The sequence below is a fragment of the Podarcis erhardii genome (assembly GCF_964252035.2).
Source record: "Podarcis erhardii genome assembly, chromosome: 12".
Taxonomy (NCBI): Eukaryota; Metazoa; Chordata; class Lepidosauria; order Squamata; family Lacertidae; genus Podarcis; species Podarcis erhardii.
In genome coordinates, this window is record NC_138513.1 from 422,630 (window position 1) to 442,808 (window position 20,179).

The 20,179-nt window shown below is 54.5% G+C and overlaps 1 protein-coding gene across 2 annotated transcripts in view; it reads left to right on the forward strand.

The window, feature by feature from the left end:
* The first annotated feature begins 355 nt into the window (after positions 1-355).
* KCNH2 (potassium voltage-gated channel subfamily H member 2) overlaps positions 356-20,179 on the forward strand; it is a 99,037-nt gene continuing 79,213 nt past the window's right edge. The window contains exons 1-2 of one of the 2 annotated variants that reach the window (XM_081834219.1): positions 356-691; positions 9,159-9,389. In XM_081834219.1, coding sequence (XP_081690345.1) covers positions 616-691; positions 9,159-9,389 — 307 coding nt within the window. In that variant the 5' untranslated portion in view covers positions 356-615. The remainder of the gene's footprint in view (positions 692-9,158; positions 9,390-20,179) is intronic. The other variant, XM_081834218.1, reaches the window with a different exon arrangement.

A 20,179-nucleotide genomic window follows, 5' to 3' on the forward strand; every position in this document is an offset into this window, starting at 1 on the left:
GGCCACGCAGCAAGCCGGCCGGAGAGACAAGCGGGCGCCCCGCCGCCTCCCCCCCCCCCGCCTCGCCTGCCGTCCCTCCTCCGGTCCCTCCCGCCGCTGCCTTCGCCTTTGCCTAAATAAGGGAGCTCTTGCTGCTGCCTCCGCCGCCGCCGCCGAGCCAAGCCGGGCCCGTCCCGTCGAGCAGGAGAGGCGCGCGGGGCGCCGGGCCGGACGGCGGCTTCCCTCGGCCCCCGCCAGCCGCCCGGCGGGGCTCCCGGGCCAGCCGCTGTCGGGGCGCCCCATGGGGCTGGGCGCCGCCCGGAGACGCCCCCTGCCCGCCGCCTAAGCCCCGACACCTGCGGGAGAGCAGCGCCCGGCCGCGCCGACGCCGCCCCGGAGCCGGAGCCGGAGCCGGACTGCGCGTCGGCAACGCGGAAGGGCCCACGTCGCCCCAGCGCGCCCCTTCGAGCCCCGGGCGCGGCTTGGGGGGCAGCAGAGGCCGGAGAGCACCCTCCCCTCCCCGCCGGGCGGCTGGCGGCTTGACGGGCCCCAGCGCTGGGCCGCCCCTCGCACTCCGCGGACGGCCCCGGCTGCGCGTGGGGCGGGGGAGGCCGGGCACCCCCATGGGCTGACAGCATGCCTGTCCGGCGCGGGCACGTGGCCCCCCAGAACACCTTCCTCGACACCATCATCCGCAAGTTCGAGGGGCAGAGTAAGTAGGGGTGGAGGGGGTCTTGTCCCGGAGCGGAACTGGGGGCTGCTCGGTTGGGGGTGGGGGTGAAGAGAGGCCTGGGGGTCAGTGCTCTGACATTATGGGGGTCATGTGGGGAGCTCCAGGCAGGTCTGTGGCGGCCCTGTGTGTTGAGTGCTCTGGAGTCAGAAGTGGGTCGTACATTTGTTTATTGTTGCATTTATTTATTTTACATGTCTGTCCCACTGTCCCCCCCCTTTTCTTCTCACAACAACCCCGCCAGGTGGGTCAGGCTGACAGGCTGGGGCTGGTGGGAGAGGGCTGGTGGTGTGCAACCCTGTGAAGGGGTGCTTGCAGGTGCGGGCTGGGCCCCGCTCCCTTGTGCTCCCAAACTGCCCAGGGAATGGGGGCCTTGCGACTGGGGGTGTCCACCTGCCCTGGGGACGTGGGCAGCTCCATATTTGCAGCAGGACGCTTGCCAGCTGGGTGACTGGGTTCCTGTGCTTGGCCACCTGGACTGGCGACGGACTGGCCGCCCCTCTTGGAGTGGGGCCTGCCTGCCTTGCAGTCACTCCTGGGCTCAGGCCTAGTGGTCTGCTCTCCTTCCCAGGACCCCCTCTCTCTGTTTCCGGTGTGGTTTGGGGTGGTGGGTGCATGTCCCTGGGCCCCAGGGCAGGAGGAGGAGGGAGAGGCAGCTTCTCACTGTGGGGTCCCTCTTCCTCCTTGCTGGGGGACCCACCAAGAGCACATCCTATTGGGGAGCAAGTGCCGGCATCCAGAGCGCCACTGCAGGAGCCCAGATTTCCATCTCTGGCCATGGGGATTTTGCACAGCAGCAGCGTGGAGCATATGGCGGAGTGTGGGCGTTTGTGTAGTGTTCGGGTGCCTGGATGCCTCATGGTGTTTGTGTATCTGGAAAGGGGTTGTGTGCACGTGCAGGCACACACACGCAGTTGTGCAGTGTTGATAACCTGGTGTGTGTCTTTGTGTCTGGTGGTGGGGAGTCGCTGGGCTGATGCCAAGGGAGTGGAAGGGGGCCACTGAGCGGCCAAACCCTTTCCCCCCCGCCTTCCCTCTGCTGGCTATCTTAAGGAGGACAGAGCTTGAGGACAGAGCTTGGGGGGGGGGCGGGAACCGGTAAAAGATGGAGGTGATCCTGTGACCTCTCAGAATGCGCTGTCTGTCTGTGTGTGGCTATTCTCATGGTGTTCTGAAACCTTGAGCCGTCTGGCTTGTGAAGAATCACCAACACTTTCTGGTCCTCCCCAGAGTTAAGGCAACTTGGAACATTTCAGGGTGAAGAAAACTATGTGAGACTCACCTCTACTTTTGCACCCATCATCCTGAGCCGAGCAGGGCGAAAGAGACCAGTGGCCTGGGCTGGAGGGGCAGTGTTGGGGGTAGGCTCAGAGGTGCTTTTTTCCTTGGGGGAGGAAGAAGAAGAAGTTGGATCCTACCCGCCCCTCCACATTTTGCTCGGTGCTTGTTTTTCTGTTTGTGCCCAACAATAAAATAACATCTAGATCTGCCATTCCCTTAAGAAATGAAAGAGACTCTCCTCCTGGGCCTAGGAGGGTCTTCCTCCCCTCCCCCCACCTGTGCTCAGGGCAGGACTTCCCCACATCTCAATCCTCCTGGCAGGTGCCTGGCTGCCTGCTCTTTGCAAACCTCCAGAGGAGGTTCTTTGGCTTCCCTGGACAGCCTTGCTTCCCTCCCTCTCCCCTGGTAATTTAACCCCGCTGCCTCTTGGCTCTCCGTGTGGCATCTCTGCAAAGGCTGCTGCAGTCTGTTTTCCTTCTTGGGGGCCAGCTGCCACCGCTGCCGCTGTTGCTGCCGTCCTCCTCGTAGCGAAGGGCGGCCTGCTCTGCTCCGCTTAGGCCTCAGCTGCCTTTCAAGGCCAAGGCAGACAAATTGGAGAGGATTCAGGGAGGGAGAGATAAGGCGCTGGAAAGCACGTTGCGTGAGGGAGGTTAAACAGTTGGGGCACTGGGGCTGCTTTGCCTTGAGCAACCAGGAGCCTGATAACCATCTCCAAATACTTTGGGTTGTGGAAAAGCTGGATAAACATCGCAGTGTGGAAGGAAGGCAAAAGCTGGCCTGGGACATCAAAGGGGGGATTTTGAGATTTGCAGGCGGGGGAGGCAGATTAACTTGGCTGCACTGAATGAAAATGGCAAAGGGCAGATGGAAATTAAAGCTAGCAAATTTTGGGGTTCAAGGGTTGCGGCTACTCCCTTCCCCAAGTCAGGCTGGAGGCCACGGGGTCTCATCTCAGGCATACAGCCTGTTTTCAGCCCTAGAGCATGTGAAGAAGAGGGATCTCTTCAACATTTGCAGAGTATCCTTCTGCAAGGAGCTTGCCCCTCTTTCTTGCAAAACCCTGGGCTGGAGAGGAATGTCATCCCAGCTGGAGCTGCTAAGCAGCCTGGGCTTTGGCTGAGCTCTGAGGCTTGATCCCTGGGTTCTGCGGAGAGAGAGACAGGGCCACAGCCAGCTTGCACAGGATCTAGGACCGAGCCACCAGGGCCACCTGGATCCTTTCGGAAAGGCTCAGCCTCGCAGCAGAAGGAGATGCTCAGGAAGCCTGTCTCTCCTGCCCAGTGGGCTCTGCTGGGTGGCAGATGGTCTGGGAGAGCCAGAATCGTGCTTCAGCTTGGAGGCTGTGGCAAATTTCCCACACCTGTTTCTCTGCAGACAAGATGGCTATGATTCTGGCCTGCCTCCGCTCTCTCCAGGGCAGCCACCTGCGCCTGGAGCGCTGCCCGTCCCGGCTGCCACTTGGGAGAGGCGGCTCCTTTGCTGGCGGAGCTGGGCTTGTTAATGCCCCATTTAGGGAGGGCTGGCTGCCAGGTGGCCTGCGATCTGTGGTCACTTGGCCTGCAGTCAAGCAGGCTAACCTGGAGCAGAGATGGATTTGCAGCTGGCCGGCTACCACCTGGCCCCTTTCGTCATTACTCAAGAAAATAATATGAGCTGCAAGAGTCTGGCTTCTTTGCAATGGTATATTTGAATTACGCAAACTGGATTTCCTGCGCTAACTTACTAACTTGGGGCCAGAAGCTTTGGTGTACCAGAGTGGGCTTCCCCTGGAACAAAGGTGCCGGGAGGCTGCCCCCAGGGAGGAGGAGGAGGAGAAGGAGAAGGAGACAAACCCTTGGAGAAACAAGACACAAAAAGCAGGACAGTCAGGAGCCATGCTGTAACTCTGCAGCTACAAAAACAATTCCACACCCTCACCTCAGACACTGTTTCTCAGCCAGAGGAGCAAGCACACTGGTTGCAGACTTCAGAACGTACAGAGGCGGCAGTGGAACGGACAGTGTACAGAACAATTCCTGCCGCTCCCCAGAGAAGGAGGAGACGTGTAGTGGTGATCGGTGACTCCTTACTGAGGGGGACAGAGGCAGCAGCGTGCAGAGGAATGACTCATGGTTTCAGTTGTCTCTACACGAATGCACAGAGTATAGGAAACAAGCAAGACGAACTGGAGCTTTTAGTATAGGATGGCACATATGACCTGTTAGGCATTACTGAAACCTGGTGGGATGAGACTCATGACTGGGATGTAGAAACTGAGGGGTGTGACCTGTGCAAAATGAATAGACCAAACAGGAAGGGGGGAGTAGCAGCATTATATGTAAAGGATGTATACATTGGTGAAGAAATCCATGACCTGGAGCATGGAAAGCAGAATGAGAGTATATGGGTAAAAACTGTAGGAGAGAGAAGCAACAGTGACCTTACTGTGGGGGTCTGCTATAGACCGCCAAGCCAGACTGAAGACTTGGATGACGCCTTCCGAGGGCAGATTAGCACACATTCAAAAAGGAGAGAGATAGTCGTCGTGGGAGACTTCAACTTCTCTGATATCTGTTGGAACTCAAACTCTGCCAAGAATGTAAGGTCTGACAAATTCCTCCATTGCCTCGCTGACAGTTTCATTTCCCAGAAGGTGGAAGGAGCCACAAGGGGGTCATCTGTCTTGGACCTGGTCCTCACCAACAGGGAGGAACTCTTAGATGAAGTGGAAGGACAGGGAAACTTGGGAGGAAGTGATCATGTCCTCCTGGGTTTCAGGATACAGAGGAAAGAAAGAAAGATCAAGTGGTAAGTCCTCTGGAGAAGATGGAGAAATGCTATTGGGTGACAGAAGGCAGAATTATTCAACCCCTACTTTGCCTCTTCACCCAAAAGGAAACCAATGCCCAACCTGGTGATAACGGAATAAACAATGCAAGGAGGGAACTGCAACCCAAGATAGGAAAAGAGGTGGTAAGGGAACAACTAGCTACTTTAAATGAATTCATATCTCCACGGCCTGATGAGTCAAGGGGACTAAAGGAGCTTGCAGGTGTAATCTCAGAGCCTTTGTCTATTATCTCTGAGAATTACTGGAGAACAGGTGAGGTCCCTACAGACTGGAGGCAGGCAAATTGGAGTGGGGAACCCTGGTGAACCCTGGCCAGTGAGCTTGACATTGATACCAGGAAAGATCCTAGAAGAGATAATTCAACAGTCAGTCTGTGAGTACTTAGAAAAGGATGCTGTGATTTCTAAGACCCAGCATGGGCTTCTCAAAAATAAGTCATGACAGACAAACCTCATTTTTTAATGGAGTTACAAGCTTGGTGGATCAGGGGAATGCTGTGGACAGAGTGTATCTTGATTTCAGTAAGGCTTTTGTCAAAGTCCCCCATGATATTCTCATGAGGAAGCTGGTAAAATGTGGGTTGAATGGTAAGGTAACTGTTAGGTGGATTTGTAGCAGGTTGACTGATTGAACCCAAAGAGGACTCATTAATGGTTCTTCGTCATCCTGGGAAAAAGTGACAAGGGGGGTGCCACAGGGTTCTGTCCTGGGCAAGTGGTTGTTTAACATTTTTAGAAACAACTTGGATGAAGGCATTGAGGGGATGTGCAGCAAATTTGCAGATGACACCAAACTGGCAGGAGTAGGTAATGCTGCAGAAGACAAAATCACAATTCAAAATGACCGCCACAGACTGGAGAACTGGGCACAAGCTAACAAAATGAATTTCAATAGGGACAAATGTAAGGAAGAACCACATGCAGAAATATAGGATGGGGGAAACCTGGCTGACTAGCAGTACATGTGAAAGTCCCCAGTGCCATGGGCATAGCGGGGGCGGGGGGGTAGCTGCCCCCCCCAGATCAAGTAAAACAATAGAAATACTTAATTATCTGACCAATCGCGTCGTTCTGTCCCCCCTAACAAAAATCCTGGCCAAGACCATGCAAATGCTTCACCCCTTCTTCATAAGGGAATCCCTCCCCCCCCCCCGGTCATTTCAGTGTCCTTTTCTGAAACTTTCCCAACTCTACAAACCTCCTTCTGGAGGTGAGGCTACCAGAACCGTCCACAGTATTTCAAATGTGGTTGCACTGTAGATTTTTTATAAGGGCATTATGATAGCGGCTGTTTTATTTTCTATTTATTTCCTAACATTCCCTAGCATGGAGTTTGCCCTTCTCGTGGCTGACATACGCTGGGTCCCTCTAAAAGGTGACAGGGAGAAAAATGACCTTTCTCTGCCTAGAGGGATCCTTTTGGGAGAGATCTGGGCTGGATTTCTTTTGGGATTGTTTTGCTGGTTTTGTCGTTTGCGAGTTTGCTTGTTTCCATGAGGATAGCTCTTAATTTGTGCAGGTGAGGTTGGGGGTGTCAGGGAGCAGGTGGAAGCAAACAGCGGGGGGGGGGCTTTTGTGGATGACTGCCAGTGATCTAAGAGGTGCCACATGGGAGGTGAAGCAAGCTTGTCTTCTGTTCCAAGGGGAGGACCCGAAAGAGCGGATTCGAGTTGCAAGAAAGGAGATTCCAATTAAACGTTAATTTAAGGTGGGGGAGTCTCCTCTGTTGGAGGTTTTTAAGAGGAGGTTGGATCTGTCAGGAATGCTTTAGCTGCAACTCCTGCAGGGGGTGGGACTAGATGGCACCTTGGGAAGAGCTTGGCACACAGTTGTGCCAATGGGGGAGGAGCAGCCTTGGCAGCATGCTTAAGAGGAGGCTGCAGTCTGTGGAAGGGACGACTTCCATTTCAGATAATAGCGGGCGCCTTAGGAGAAGGCGTCGTCGTGTGTGCAAAGAATACGGAGCATCGCTTGGCACAGATTAGTCATCCCTGAACTCATTTTTAATTGGCCTTTTCTTGAGTCAGGCAGCCTGGGTCACCAGCCTGCCAGCTAAGCGGATCTGGGGTGCTTTTTGTTGTATGTGCAGTGGGCCAAACACAGGAGATGAGAGCCAGTGTGAGAGCCAGGGAGTGCAGCATAGTGGTTACAGCACCAAGCTAGGACCTGGGAGACCAGGGTTCCAATCCCCTGCTCCCCTGTGGCCTTGGGTCCCTGCCTCTCAGCCTGACCTACCTTGCAGGGCTGTTGTTGTGGAGAGAAGAGGGAGAACCACGCGCACGACCCTGAGCTCCTTGGAGAAAAAAGGGAGGGGGTGTAAATAATAATAAAAAATTTTATTTATACCCCGCCCTCCCCAGTCAAGACCGGGCTCAGGGCAGCTAACACCAAATATAAAACAAATTGATTGAAACACAACTTAAAAACAAGATTAAAATACATTAAAACATTAAAATGCAGCCTTATTTCAGCTCATCACAGCTATCTGCCAATCACCCAATCCCACCACCCTTCTGAGTAATACCCCTCCCCACCTTCTCACTATATAGAAGGGTCTGGTGACTTCTGTTTCAGTGTATCTGAAGAAGTGTGCATGCACACGAAAGCTCATACCAAGAACTGACTTAGTTGGTCTTTAAGGTGCTACTGGAAGGAATTTTTTTATTTTGCCTTATTTCAGCAGAAACTCAAAAACGTGTTTGGGGATAAATGTAATAAACACATAAATAGCTTGTCGAGTGTGATTTGAAATAAGAAGCTATTCTCCTCTGTTTGGACCTTGAGTGTGAGTGGTGCCCAATGTGCCCCCCCCTGCGCCCCCCCCCCCGGCTACGCTGCTGCTGGGAGCCCTTGCTGCAAGTTGCTGTGTAGACCGTGGCTGAGCCAAGTGGGCCCAGGAGGGCTCTGGTGGAGGGGGGGCGGCTTCCTAGGAGTGCTTCATGCCCCCCCCAGTGGAGTCTGTTCCTCCTCTCCTTGTTGGCTTAGCAGGGGGGTCCTTCCTTCCCTCCCTCCGAAGCATTAGCTGCAGCAAAATGGGAAGCCCCATTCTGAAAAGGTTAGGGGGCTGTTCCAGGTGCAGTTTCTGCCATTAGAGATGATGGTCTCAGGGTCTGGGGCGCTTCATTTGGGAAAAGGCGGTCCTGAGCCACTTAAGGCTTTATAGCTCAAAACTGAATTAGGCCCAGAAACTAAGGGGCCCAGGCAGGATCAGTGTAATTGGTGCTGTTGGGCCAAGATCGGTGTAATATGTTCAAACTGTCTTGTCCCAACAAGCAAGCTGGCCGCTGAATTCTGCAACAGGTGAAGTTTCTGGACCGCCTTCAAAGGCAGCCCCACATATAATGTGTTGCAGTATTCTAACCTAGAAGTTACCAGAGTATAGACAACGGTAGGATGGATGGCGGCTAACAGATTGGGGTTGAATCCTGACAAGACAGAAGTACTGTTTTGGGGGGACAGGGGGCGGGCGGGTGTGGGGGACTCCCTGGTCCTGAATGGGGCAACTGTGCCCCTGAAGGACCAGGTGTGCAGCCTGGGAGTCGTTTTGGACTCATGGAGGCACAGGTCAATTCTGTGTCCAGGGTGGCTGTCTGCCAGCTCCACCTGGTGCACAGGATGAGACCCTGCCTGCCCACAGACTGTCTGGCCAGAGTGGTGCATGCTCTGGTTATCTCTCGCTTAGACTACTGCAATGTGCTCTGTGTGGGGCTACCTTTGAAGGTGACCCTGAAACTACAACTAATCCAGAATGCGGCAGCTTGACTGGTGACTGGGAGCAGCCACAGAGACCACATAACACCAGTCTTGAAAGACCTACATTGGCTCCCAGTATGTTTCCGAGCACAATTCAAAGCGTTGGTGTTGACCTTTAAAGACCTAAACAGCCTTGGTCCAGTATATCTGAAGGAGGGTCTCCACCCCCATTGTTCTGCCCAGGCACTGAGGTCCAGCTCCGAGGGCCTTCTGGTGGTTCCCTCCCTGCGAGAAGCCAAGTTACAGGGAACCAGGCAGAGGGCCTTCTCGGTGGTGGCGCCCACCCTGTGGAACGCCCTCCCACCAGATGTCAATGAGAACAACAACTACCAGACTTTTAGAAGACATCTGAAGGCAGCCCTGTTTAGGGAAGCTTTTAATGTTTGATGTGTTACTGTATTTTAATATATTTTTGGAAGCCGCCCAGAGCGGCTGAGGAAACCCAGCCAGATAGGCGGGGTATAAATAAATTAACAACATTATTATTATTATTATTATTATTATTAATCCATCGCTGTCCAGAGAGGGGCGCAGCTGGGCCACCAGCCGAAACTGATTCCTTGTCTCTCCCCCCCCCCCCTTGCAGGCCGCAAGTTCATCATTGCCAACGCCCGGGTGGAGAACTGCGCCATCATCTACTGCAACGATGGCTTCTGCGACCTTTGCGGCTACACTCGTGCCGAGGTCATGCAGAAGCCCTGCACCTGCGACTTCCTCTATGGGCCGCGCACACAGAAGACCTCGGTGGCACAGATTGCGCAGGCCCTCCTGGGCTCCGAAGAGCGCAAGGTGGAGATCTGCTTCTACCGGAAAGACGGTAGGGTCCCTGCTTGGGGGGGGGGGAGAAGGGTGAATCTGTTCCCCACAGCTCTCCGCTGCCACCTGTGCCTCCTTAACGTGCCCACTTCCTCTTGTCAAGGAACATTAGATTCTGCATTAATGTTTCCCCAGCGCAGAGGAGCCTTGCTTTGCAACCCTGATGAATTATGCAGAAGGACGCTGTGTTTGCTGATTTCTGCATAATGTATCCTGCCTTGGAAGCCGCGGCTGGGGCCACGTGGGCTGCATGGGGGCCACACAAGGTCCTTCTCTTGACCACAGGGCAGTCCTGCCCCGTCACTCTGATTTCAGAGATTCTCCCAAGTGCTTTGCAGCCTTGAAGTCCTCTTTGCAAATCAAGCAAGCTGCAGATCTGGAGAGGCTAATGTTGTGCGGCAGATGTGAATCCTCTGCTTGCTTGGCATCACAGCAGGTGCATTGAGGGTCCTTGGCTTGGTATATTTCGCAGCCTGTTCCTGACCATGTTTTAGGTGTGTGTGTGAAGTCTGTATGCAGTAAACTCGCAACCTATGTGCATCAACATGTGAGATTTTGGCTGGAAAAAGTAAGGGGGGGCAGGCATTCAGGGGCTCGGTCTGCAATCCCACCTGCCACTGCGCTCACCTTGGGAGAGCATTCCAAGGGGCAGGGAGAGTGTGTTTTGAATACACGTGATTTTGGCTTTACACACAACCCCCGGAACATAAGCTCTGCACAAGTTGAGAGTTGGCCATACATAAAAGCGTTTGTTTTTCTGCCAGTTGCCCTGCTCTGACTTGGCTAAAATAAAAAAGGGGCATTTTGAAAGGGTGGGGGCGATGGTGTTGCCTTTGGGACTTTGACACTCTTGCCCACCCCCTCTGCCCTGGGCCCTTTTCGTTCAGATTTTTGTTTATTTATTATTTATTAATTAAATGTGTATACTGCCCCATACCTGTAGATCTCAGGGCAATGTGACAGTATTAAGAAAGCACAATGCATAATAAAAATAAAAGCTAAGGCTAGCCACTGAGTTTGGGGGGGGGGGAGAGACGGGAGAGACGCTGCCTCTCGACTTCTTGGGCGATTTGTGTGCAGGGAGGCTGGTGGGGCTGCAGAGAGGATCTTGGGGCATCAGCAAAGCCTCAGCACCTTTCCAGAGTCTGCCCTCTGAGGAGTGACGGGGAAAACAGCCAGAGTCTCTGTTGCCCCGAAAATGTGCAAAGGCGTTTGCTCGGCAGAGATAGGAGATACAAAATTCCTGGGACTTGGCATGCGACCAGAACTCATCAAGGAGGGAGGCCCTGTCCCTGGTGCCCTGTCGGTCTCCTTCCCAGCTAGGAAAAAATATTTCAAATTCTTCTGTGTCGGCATTTGGGGCAGCTCAGAGCTCAGGCTCCGCATGCCTGGCTTCCTGGGCCGACTGTGGGGAGGCCGGCTGGGAAGGGCCCCTTCTTGCCTGCCTGCCTGCCTGCCAGGGACCTCGGAGGGGGTGCTCTTCCCTCTTGGAGCAGGCCTGGAGGGCCAGGTGGGCCAAGCGTCTGGCTTGGGACGTCCTGGGGGGAATTTAGCATTTGGGAAGCGGAATGGCCTGTTCAGCCTCCGCTCCTGTGGGAGGCTCAGAACATCTAGAAAGCAGAATAAATCACGTAGGAAGCCCAATGGCCTGGGATCTTTGTCCGGGTTAATACCAGCCGAGGTGGTAAATGGGTTTTCTCCATGTCAGACACCCAAATGACGCCTGTAGGCAGGGAGACGCTTGCAAGACAGAGCAGTCGGCTTTGGAGATAATAATAGAGGAATCACCTGCAGGATCAGGCCAACGGCCCATCCAGTTCAGCGTATTGTGCTCAGTGGCCAACCTAAAGTTATTAGGGGTGCAAAATTCCAGCGCCCAGTGCTGCCTCACGACAGCTGTGCCCGCCCATTAATGGGGAAACCCAGCCTGGAAAAGGGATCCCTCGTGTCAAAGCTCCCCCCCCCCCATCCTCTGGCTTAATGGAAGGGCTTGTTGAATGTTTTGGCAGTCCCCGTGGAGACGCCAGGGGCATCCGCGGCCCCCGCCTAGGCACCCACAGCCCTCCCAGGAAGCAGGCGGCCGCGAGGTTTATGTCTATTTGTGCCTGTGGGGACGGGGGCATCCATCACAGGCAAGCAGGCTCTTGAGTGGAGAGGCCTGGAGGCAGGGGGGGGGGCACGTCACTTGGGTAGATCCTGGCCCTCAGCTGGCAGATGGGCAGAAAACTGACTGGCTCCTGGAAGCTGCCTTGGCAGGGGTCTCATCCAGAGCAGGTGCTTATGTACCAGAGACGGCTGCCTGTTCTGCCGTTGACGCTGCTTGGTGGTGGCTCTCTGGGGTTTCAGCGGGGCTGGGGGGGGCTCTTTCCCACCTCCCCTGGAGATGGGAGCCTGGAGGTGCTCTGGCCCTTGGGGGCTGGTGGCCCTGCTGCCCTGAGGAGGGAGTTGCCCACAGGAGGGGTTTCCCATAATCAGCATCTGGTTGGCCATCAGGAGAGCAGGATCTTGGACTCGATGGGCCACTGGTCTGATTCAGCAGCCAGGCTCTTCAGATGCTCTTATGGAGCCTCCAAGCCCAGAGGCAGTCTATCTGTGTCCCTAGGTTGCTTGGGGTATTTGGCTGCCGCAAGAACAGGAGGCTGGACTAGATGGGCTCCCTTGGGCTGCATCCTGAGTACCAGTTGCTGGAAGCCACTGGAGGGGAGAGCTGCTCTCGTGTTCAGAGCTTGTGGTTTCCCACATGTGTCTGGCATTGTTAGAAACTCAGGTGTATAAGCCAGGGGCCAAGTGACTCCTTAAAGCAGGGTTACAGTCGCCAAAATGGAATGTCTACTTGCCATTTTGGGACAAGACGGCTCTGAAGTCTTACTTTTCAATCAATGGGCTGACTGTGATGGATTATCCATTGAACATCTGGCTAGATCAGAGGACCACCTTGAGCTCGGTTAAGAACTTTGAGAACTTAAAGAAGAAAAGTCCCTTGATCCAAGAACACTCCACATCTATATCAGCCTGTTCCGACTGTTTTCTGAATGGCGACACAGACCATTCATAGCGTAGGGATATTCTTCACAACTGTGAGCAGGGTGGAAGCAAAGACAACAGTTAACTATAACATTCTTCACTGCTCCTGCTGCACAGAAAAAACTTTTTGGTTCCTGAAATGCGATCTGATCGTGCAGATTAAATATAACGGATAGAATTCTACAGGATGTGGTCTTAGTGAGTGAAAACAGTCCAGATACAAGGGTCCTCAGGTGGCAAAGATGTCTGGCCCCATCCTGGCACATGGGCATCTTCACTTGGTCGCAAGTGGCCAATAAAGGTAAAGGGACCCCTGACCATTAGGTCCAGTCACGGACGACTCTGGGGTTGCGGCGCTCATCTCGCTTTACTGGCTGAGGGAGCCGGTGTACAGCTTCCGGGTCATGTGGCCAGCAGGACTAAGCCGCTTCTGGCAAACCAGAGCAGCGCACAGAAACACATTCCCGCCAGAGCAGTACCTATTTATCTACTTGCACTTTGACGTGTTTTCAAACTGCTAGGTTGGCAGGAGCAGGGACTGAGCAACAGGAGCTCACCTTGTCATGGGGATTCGAACTGCCAGCCTTCTGATCGGCAACTCATACCCACAGCGCCACCCACATCCTTAAGTGGCCAATAGCCAGGGGCAAAATGCGGCTTGTGAAACGTGAACACAGCTGGGGGGCCACTGTGAGAACAGGAGGCTGGGTGAGGTCAGACTCTTCTTGCATTCTGATGCTCTTCCAGCCTCCGTCCAGCCTGGCCCCTTCGTGGGGACAGCGGCCAGCCTGGCCCCCTGCCCTTCACACCGAGGTCTCCTGCACACTCTGCGTGTGGCTCCTGCTTCCTGCTTTTCTGCTGCTGCAGCAGTTTCTTCCCCCCCCCCCAAAAAAACCCCAGCCTGGCCCAACTGCTGCTTTTGTTTACATCATCCCCCAGGGGAGCCACATCTCATCCCAAGCTGCAGCTTCTGCAGCATGGAAGCCAGAGTCCCAGGCAGGCGGAGGGGGCTGGGCTGTGGATGTGTCCTCTGCATCTCAAACTCCCCAAGACAGATCCAGGCAGGCTCCTCTCCCTGCCTGCTCCCTTTTTCAGCTGAGAATCCCTCCCCCACATCCTGGCTTTACCTATGCCCCCCCCCTGCACACACACTTTGCTCCCCGTATTCAGGCTGTTGCAAAAGCTGTGCAGAAACCACGCAGCCTCCTCCCTCTCCGTCCCCTTGGCCCAAACCCTGGTCCTTGCCCTGGTGCCATTCCTTGCCAGGGCCACGCCCCAAATCATTTTGCTGCCAAAGGTGCCCCCTCTCCCCCCACCAGCCAAGCAGCACCTAATACTCCAAGGCTGGTAAAATTATTTTAACGGAAAACCCCCCAGTCAAAATGCAGCAGCGAAACATTTGATAGCCAGCCATGGGCATCCCTTTCATGACACCCCAAATCTGCCGCCTGAGGCAGCTGCCCCTCTCTGCCTGAGGTCAGGGCTGGCCCCATCTCTGGCCGGGACTGCAGCAGCCGGCTCCTGTCTGATCTTCTGGTTCCCCAAGGCCCACGTTCCAAATTCCCCAGGCGCAGTTTGCTGCTGGTGCCGGTCCAACTGTGGCAACATGCAGATTTCTGGACCCCAGGTTGGAGACGATAATTCAAAAACCTCTGCCTTAGTCCATAGTTCATTCCATATCCATTTCCACCTCATCTCTTTTTCCTTCTTGCATGCTGGGAGGTTGAGCAAGCGGCACTCAAGCAAAGAGAGTAGAATTGGAGCACTGGAAGGGACCTCGAGGGTCATCTAGTCCAACCCTCTGGCAAACAGATAATCCGTTGCAGCAACAGGGTTTGGAACAGAGCTTGGATGGCCACCCATTAGGGATCCTTCAGCTGCAATTCCTGCACTGGAGGGGGTTGGACTTGATGAGCCCTGGGGGTCCCTTCAGACCCTTCAGTTCTCTGCTTCTGTGTCCTAAAGGTTCTCCCTCCTTTTCTCAGCCCCTCCTGAGCCAAGTGCTGAACTCTGCAAGCCTCTCTGCTTCTGTTGCTGCTCCTCTTTACTAGAGTACCTTGTCTGGGGAGCGGCGGGGGGGGGGGGCAGCAGCTGTTTTATAGGACTCTAACCGTCATTCTGGTTGGGGACCTGCCTGGTTAATTATTTTGCAAATCGATAAGTGTATTTTTAGGCGTAATGGCAATAACAATTTTAGAAAGCGCTGTGCGGCAGAAAACGTCTCCAAAGCATTGTTCGCCTCAGCAGGCGGAGGATCCGCAGCTTCAGAGGGGAGGGGGTGCCCTTCAGGACCCACCCCAAGGTCACTCTTGCCACAGAAAATGAATTTGCCCTGGGGAGGGAGAGGGAAAGGTACTCTGCGTGTGCTCAGAGGCACTCTCCTTCTCTTTGCTGCTCCTCCATCAGGGATCCTTCCAGGCTGACCCCAGGCATTGATGGGGGGGGGGACAATGGAGCCTTGGGGAGCCAGTCAGTGGGGCATGGGGGGGGGTTGAAGAAAGGGGTCAACCATTTGGGATCCGGATGGGTGGGGTAATTAATAATAATAATAAGAATAATAATAATAATAATAATAGTATTCCAGGCAGGTTTGCCTTCTAAACCCTGCAGCTCCTTGGCAGTGCCAGCCGTGTGGGGCTGAGCAGGAGCGCCCAAGTTCCGCCTGGGCTCCCCCCCCCCGGCCCCTGCGCCAGGTGTCTCTTCTCTCCCGAGGCATCGGCCTCCGGCTCACGTCAGCCAGCCCAGTTCCGGCAAGGCGGGTAAACAAAGCCGGAGCCGCCAGCGCTGTCTCCCAGCTGCCTCTCCCTCCCTCCCCCCCCCCGCAAGATGGCCTGCGCTGGGGGGGGGGAGGAGATGCTCCCTCTTCCTTCCTCTCGGGCTTTATAAACGAACAGGATGGGGAGGCAGAGCAGAGTTATCCTGGCCAGGAAACTCTCCAAAGCCCTTTTCTCCTTCTCCATGAACGTCTCTCCTCCTCTCTTAAAGCCATCTAGCATGGTGGCCATCCCTGCCTCCTGAGGCAGTGAGTTCCACAGGTTAACTCTGTGCTGCGTGAAGAAGGACTATCTTCCCTCTGCCCTAAATTTTCCAACAAGAGGGAAAGGAAGGATGCCTTGCCTGCTCTGGGGAGAGTCCCCTTCTCTCTCAAGGGAAGGTCATGGCTGTGGGGAAGAGTCCCGGGAGGGGTGGGAGAATCTCCTCTGCCTGGAATCCTGGAGGGCCATTGCTGCCAGGAGACCAGGCTGAGCTGGAGGCACTCTCTGTAAGACAGCTTCCTAGGATCCTGCCCCCCCAGCCCCCCAGGAATCAGCGCGTCCCTTTACAGTCTGCCACAGCATGTCACAGTACTGAGCTGGGGAAGAATATCTGGGTTTGTTGGGTTCAGAGATGGGGTGCAGAAGGGGATTTGGGAAGAAGCATCTGGGTCCTGTTCTTTGAGGTTTGGGACCAGAGAGAAGGTCCAGCTGTTTGGGGGCAGGAGCAGCAAACTCCTCAAGGAGCCTCAGCGGGCAATGAACCCAGGCAGGGCGGAGGGGGGGCGGCTGGCTTGGAAGAGAGGCTGCCGGGGCCTCTTCTCCCCCCCCCCTCCTTCCTTGAGGGGGACAGAAGGCAGGAGCCCTTCCCTTCTCCCCCAGAAGACAGGGATGGAAGGAGGGGAGAGAAGGCAGGGATAAGGCTGGCAAGAGCTGCTAGTCAGGGTGGCTCTGCCCCACCCTCCGAAGTCTGGGAACTGCAGGAGGGGAGAGGACTCGGGTTCAAATCTTCTTGAGGCCTTCCCTTTGGGGCACCTGGGTGGCTGCTGTGAAAGCAGGAGGCTGGACCAGATGGGCCCCTATGGTAAGGTTGCCAGACGTCCCCGTTTCCTGGATTTACAAATCAGTCCCCTGACAAAATCCTATCATTCCTAATGAAGTTGAAAAATGTCCCTGGATTCTTTGGGAAATATCTGGTAACCTTACCCCATGGGCCTGATCCAGCAGGACTCGCCTTATGTTCTGTACTCCTCCCCACCCCGGCAGGTCCTTGCCCCCCTCTCCTCTCCCCAAAGATGCCAGCCTTTCGTTCTTCTTGATCTGGAGAGCCCTGCCAGGTCGGCCATCAGAAATGTCTACACAACTGGGGGCCGATTTGCACCAGGAGAGGACCCCATCCCTCTCCCACTTCCCCAGCTCTGCCCCCTTTGACCTGCCCTCCTTCCTGCTTATAGGGACACAGGTGGCGCTGCGGTCTAAATGGGGCTGGCAGATCAGAAGGTTGGCAGTTCAGATCCCCGTGACGGGTTGAGCTCCCGTTGCTCGCTCTCTGCACCTGCCCACCTGGCAGTTCGGAAGCACCTCAAAGTGCAAGTGGATAAATAGGTACCACTCTGGCGGGAAGGTAAATGGCGTTTCTGTGCATGGCTCTGGTTCTCCAGAAGCGGCTTAGTCCTGCTGGCCACATGACCCAGAAGCTGTACGCCGACTCCCTTGGCCAATAAAGCGAGATGAGCACCGCAACCCCAGAGTCATCTGCGACCGGACCTAATGGTCAGGGGTCCCTTTACCTTTTTACCTTCCTGCTTTGCTCCTGCTGTGAGTGTCAGAGTGTGTCCACCTCTCCATTGTCTGGCTGGAGCCAGCCTTGCTTATCTCTGCCCTTTTGGTTGGTTGTTTGTTTCTTTAATTCATTAATTTATTGAATTTATATACCGCCCTGTACCTGGAGGTCTCAGGGCGGTTCACAGAATAAAATCAAAATCTAAAACCACAAAATACGCAATCAAAATAAAAACAACAGCCCAATAGCCCCCCTCCAAACCCCCAAATTTTAAAGGGACAGAGGATGTTATCTCTCCCAATGCAATTTCCCCTGCTTGCAGGGTGCCAGACAGATGGATCCTGCGGCCCCAGAGGGAAAAGCACCTCCCTCCACTCATTAACTTTCTAAACATAATAAAAAAATTCCTTCCAGTAGCACCTTAAAGACCAACTGAGTTAGTTCTAGGTATGAGCTTTCGTGTGCATGCACACTTCTTCAGATACACTGAAACAGAAGTCACCGGACCTTTCTATATAGTGAGAAGGTGGGGAGGGGTATTACTCAGCTCCCAAGTTAAAACAGTACAACGCATCATCAGAGATCTACAACCTCTCCTGGACAATGACAGTTCTCTTTCTCAAGCTCTGGGAGGAAGACCTTTCATTGCCTACAGACAGCCACCCAGTCTTAAACAACTCCTAACCCACAATAATACTACAACCAGACCTAACACGGACACTGGCACCAGAGCCTGCAATAAACCCAGATGCCAACTTTGCTGCCACATACACCCGGACAACACCATTACTGGCCCCAACAACATCACACATACCATCTCGGGACTATTTAATTGCTCATCGTCTAACATTGTGTATGCCATAAAATGCCAACAGTGTCCTTCAGCTCTCTATATTGGACAAACAGGCCAGACCTTACGCCAAAGAATAAACGGACATAAATCCGACATCAGGAACCACAAGACAGAAAAACCAGTAGGAGAACACTTCAATCTCCCAGGACATTCTATACAAGATCTCAAAGTAGCTGTTCTATTACAAAGGAATTTCAGAAATAGACTGGAAAGAGAAGCTGCTGAATTGCAACTTATCACCAAACTTAAAACTATGGAGAGACCTGGTTTGAACAAAGACATTGGATTCTTATCTCATTATACATGACAAAGCCATTTTTCACCTTCTCACCCCTTGCTTTTTCCTGTTAGACCTATTGCAGTCGTTAAGAGTCGTCAACAGGCTCATCGCAGCTATCTGCCAATCACCCATTCCCACCACCCTTCTGAGTAATACCCCTCCCCACCTTCTCACTATATAGAAAGGTCCGGTGACTTCTGTTTCAGTGTATCTGAAGAAGTGTGCATGCACACGAAAGCTCATACCTAGAACTAACTCAGTTGGTCTTTAAGGTGCTACTGGAAGGAATTTTTTTATTTTGTTTTGACCATGGCAGACCAACACGGCTACCTATCTGTTTCTAAACATATTAACTGCATTCATGATTTTAAAGAAGAAAACTTTCCTTGGGAAACAGAAGCTCTCTGGCAACCCACCCAGAATCAAGAGAATTCCCAAACTGGTTCGTGTGCCTTGCAGGGGGTTGGAGCAGCGGAACCCTGGAAGTCCCCCCCAACTCCACAATTCTGTCATTCAATCTGCCCCCCCCAAAAAAAAAGATTGAGCACGGGGTGCCCTCACCCCCCCCCCCCATCTTCAGGCCTCTGTATAAACACGAACACCCCCCATGCTGGAATAAAGAAGGCAGAAGCAGTTTGCATTGATCCAGGAAACTTTGCAAAAGGCTGGCTGGGGGGCCTGTTCTCTTCTCTCCCCCCCCCCCATCAAGGAGCCTGGCTCTGCTCAGCCAAGTCTCAGCTGCTCATTTATTCATTAGAGGCTGCAAGTGCCAATCTCCGTGGCTGAACGTGCTGCTGCCCCAAAAGCATTCCGGTGCATTAAAGCATTACTTCGAAATCCATTACAACAGATTTTGATTTAAAATGAAAATGGAAGGAGACCTCTGGTCCCTTGGCTAAGAAAGGCGGGGGGGGGGGGGCAGACCCAGCCTCTCCCGTCTTCCGGAAAGTGAGTTTGAGGGGCTTGCGGTGCATTCAAATAGCACCCTCCTCCTCACATCATCTCCCGCTTCACTTGCTGGCAAAGGGGCTAATTAGGAGTTAATTGCGAGAGGGTGCCAAGCCCGAAATGTCTGACGGTGGCAGCTGTGGTGGTTGGGCTCCAGGAGGAGCAAGATCCTGCCTTGGGGGGGGAAGGGGCAGAGAATGGAAAATACTGCTGTCTCTCTTCTGGGGATGGGTGCTGTTCTTGGATGTGGGGGGGGCACTTTTGCCCTGGCCTTCTCAGCTAATACAACCGAGGCCCTCATTGTGCGAACAATTCTCTTGTGGGAGGGGAGAGCCCCCACCAGCCCAGGCACCCTTGCCACCCGTGGCATTTTGTAGCGCTGCGCTACTTTCAAGCTCTTTGAAAAGTGGGGGGGGGGGTGCCGGGAAGAGGGGAGGAGCATTTATCTCCAGGCTATTCCTGGCTGCTGATAGCAGGGGTCAAAGGGCAGCTGGTCAGGGCTCTGCCATGTGGGAGGGGGCAAGGAGGGCACAGGAGCCCCTCCCTCAGTACAGCTATTCTCTTGTGGTCCAGAGCCCCTTCCAGTCGCCTTCTCCAGGAGGAGACCAGCTCTTCCCCTCCGCAGAGGCCAGGACTTGAATTCGGCTCCCTCACATCCAGTTCAAGGTCTGCCGGGGGCATGGCTGGTGGATTGGCTGCTGCTGGGTGTTTGGGGCGGGAGGGGAGTGTTTGGTGCTTCCTTTGGGACTGCTTGTGAGCCCCCCAGCCCCGCTTGCCCCCGAGTTCCTTCCAGGCTTGTGCCGGAGCGGCCTTGGCTGAATGTTCCTCCTCCTCCTCCTCCTCCTTGAAGGGCTTTTGGCAGCCAGGCCACCCTGCTGACAGCTGTGTATGCTTTGTGTCTCCGGAGCAGCAGCGTCTGGGCTGCGTCAGGGCTGGGGAGGCCGGCAGGAGGAGGGAGGCGGCCTCGCCAGGGCGGGAGGGTGCTGGCAGCTGAGATTTAGCGGGGGCGGAGAGCCACTTTTTGGGGGGTGCCAACAGGCCCAGCTGTTGTGGAAGCACCATAGGTGGCGGCATCTTTGGGGTCTGTGTCTACAGCACAAGACTGCCTGCACGGGCTGGCAGCCAGGAGCCTCCAGGGCTCAGGAAGGGA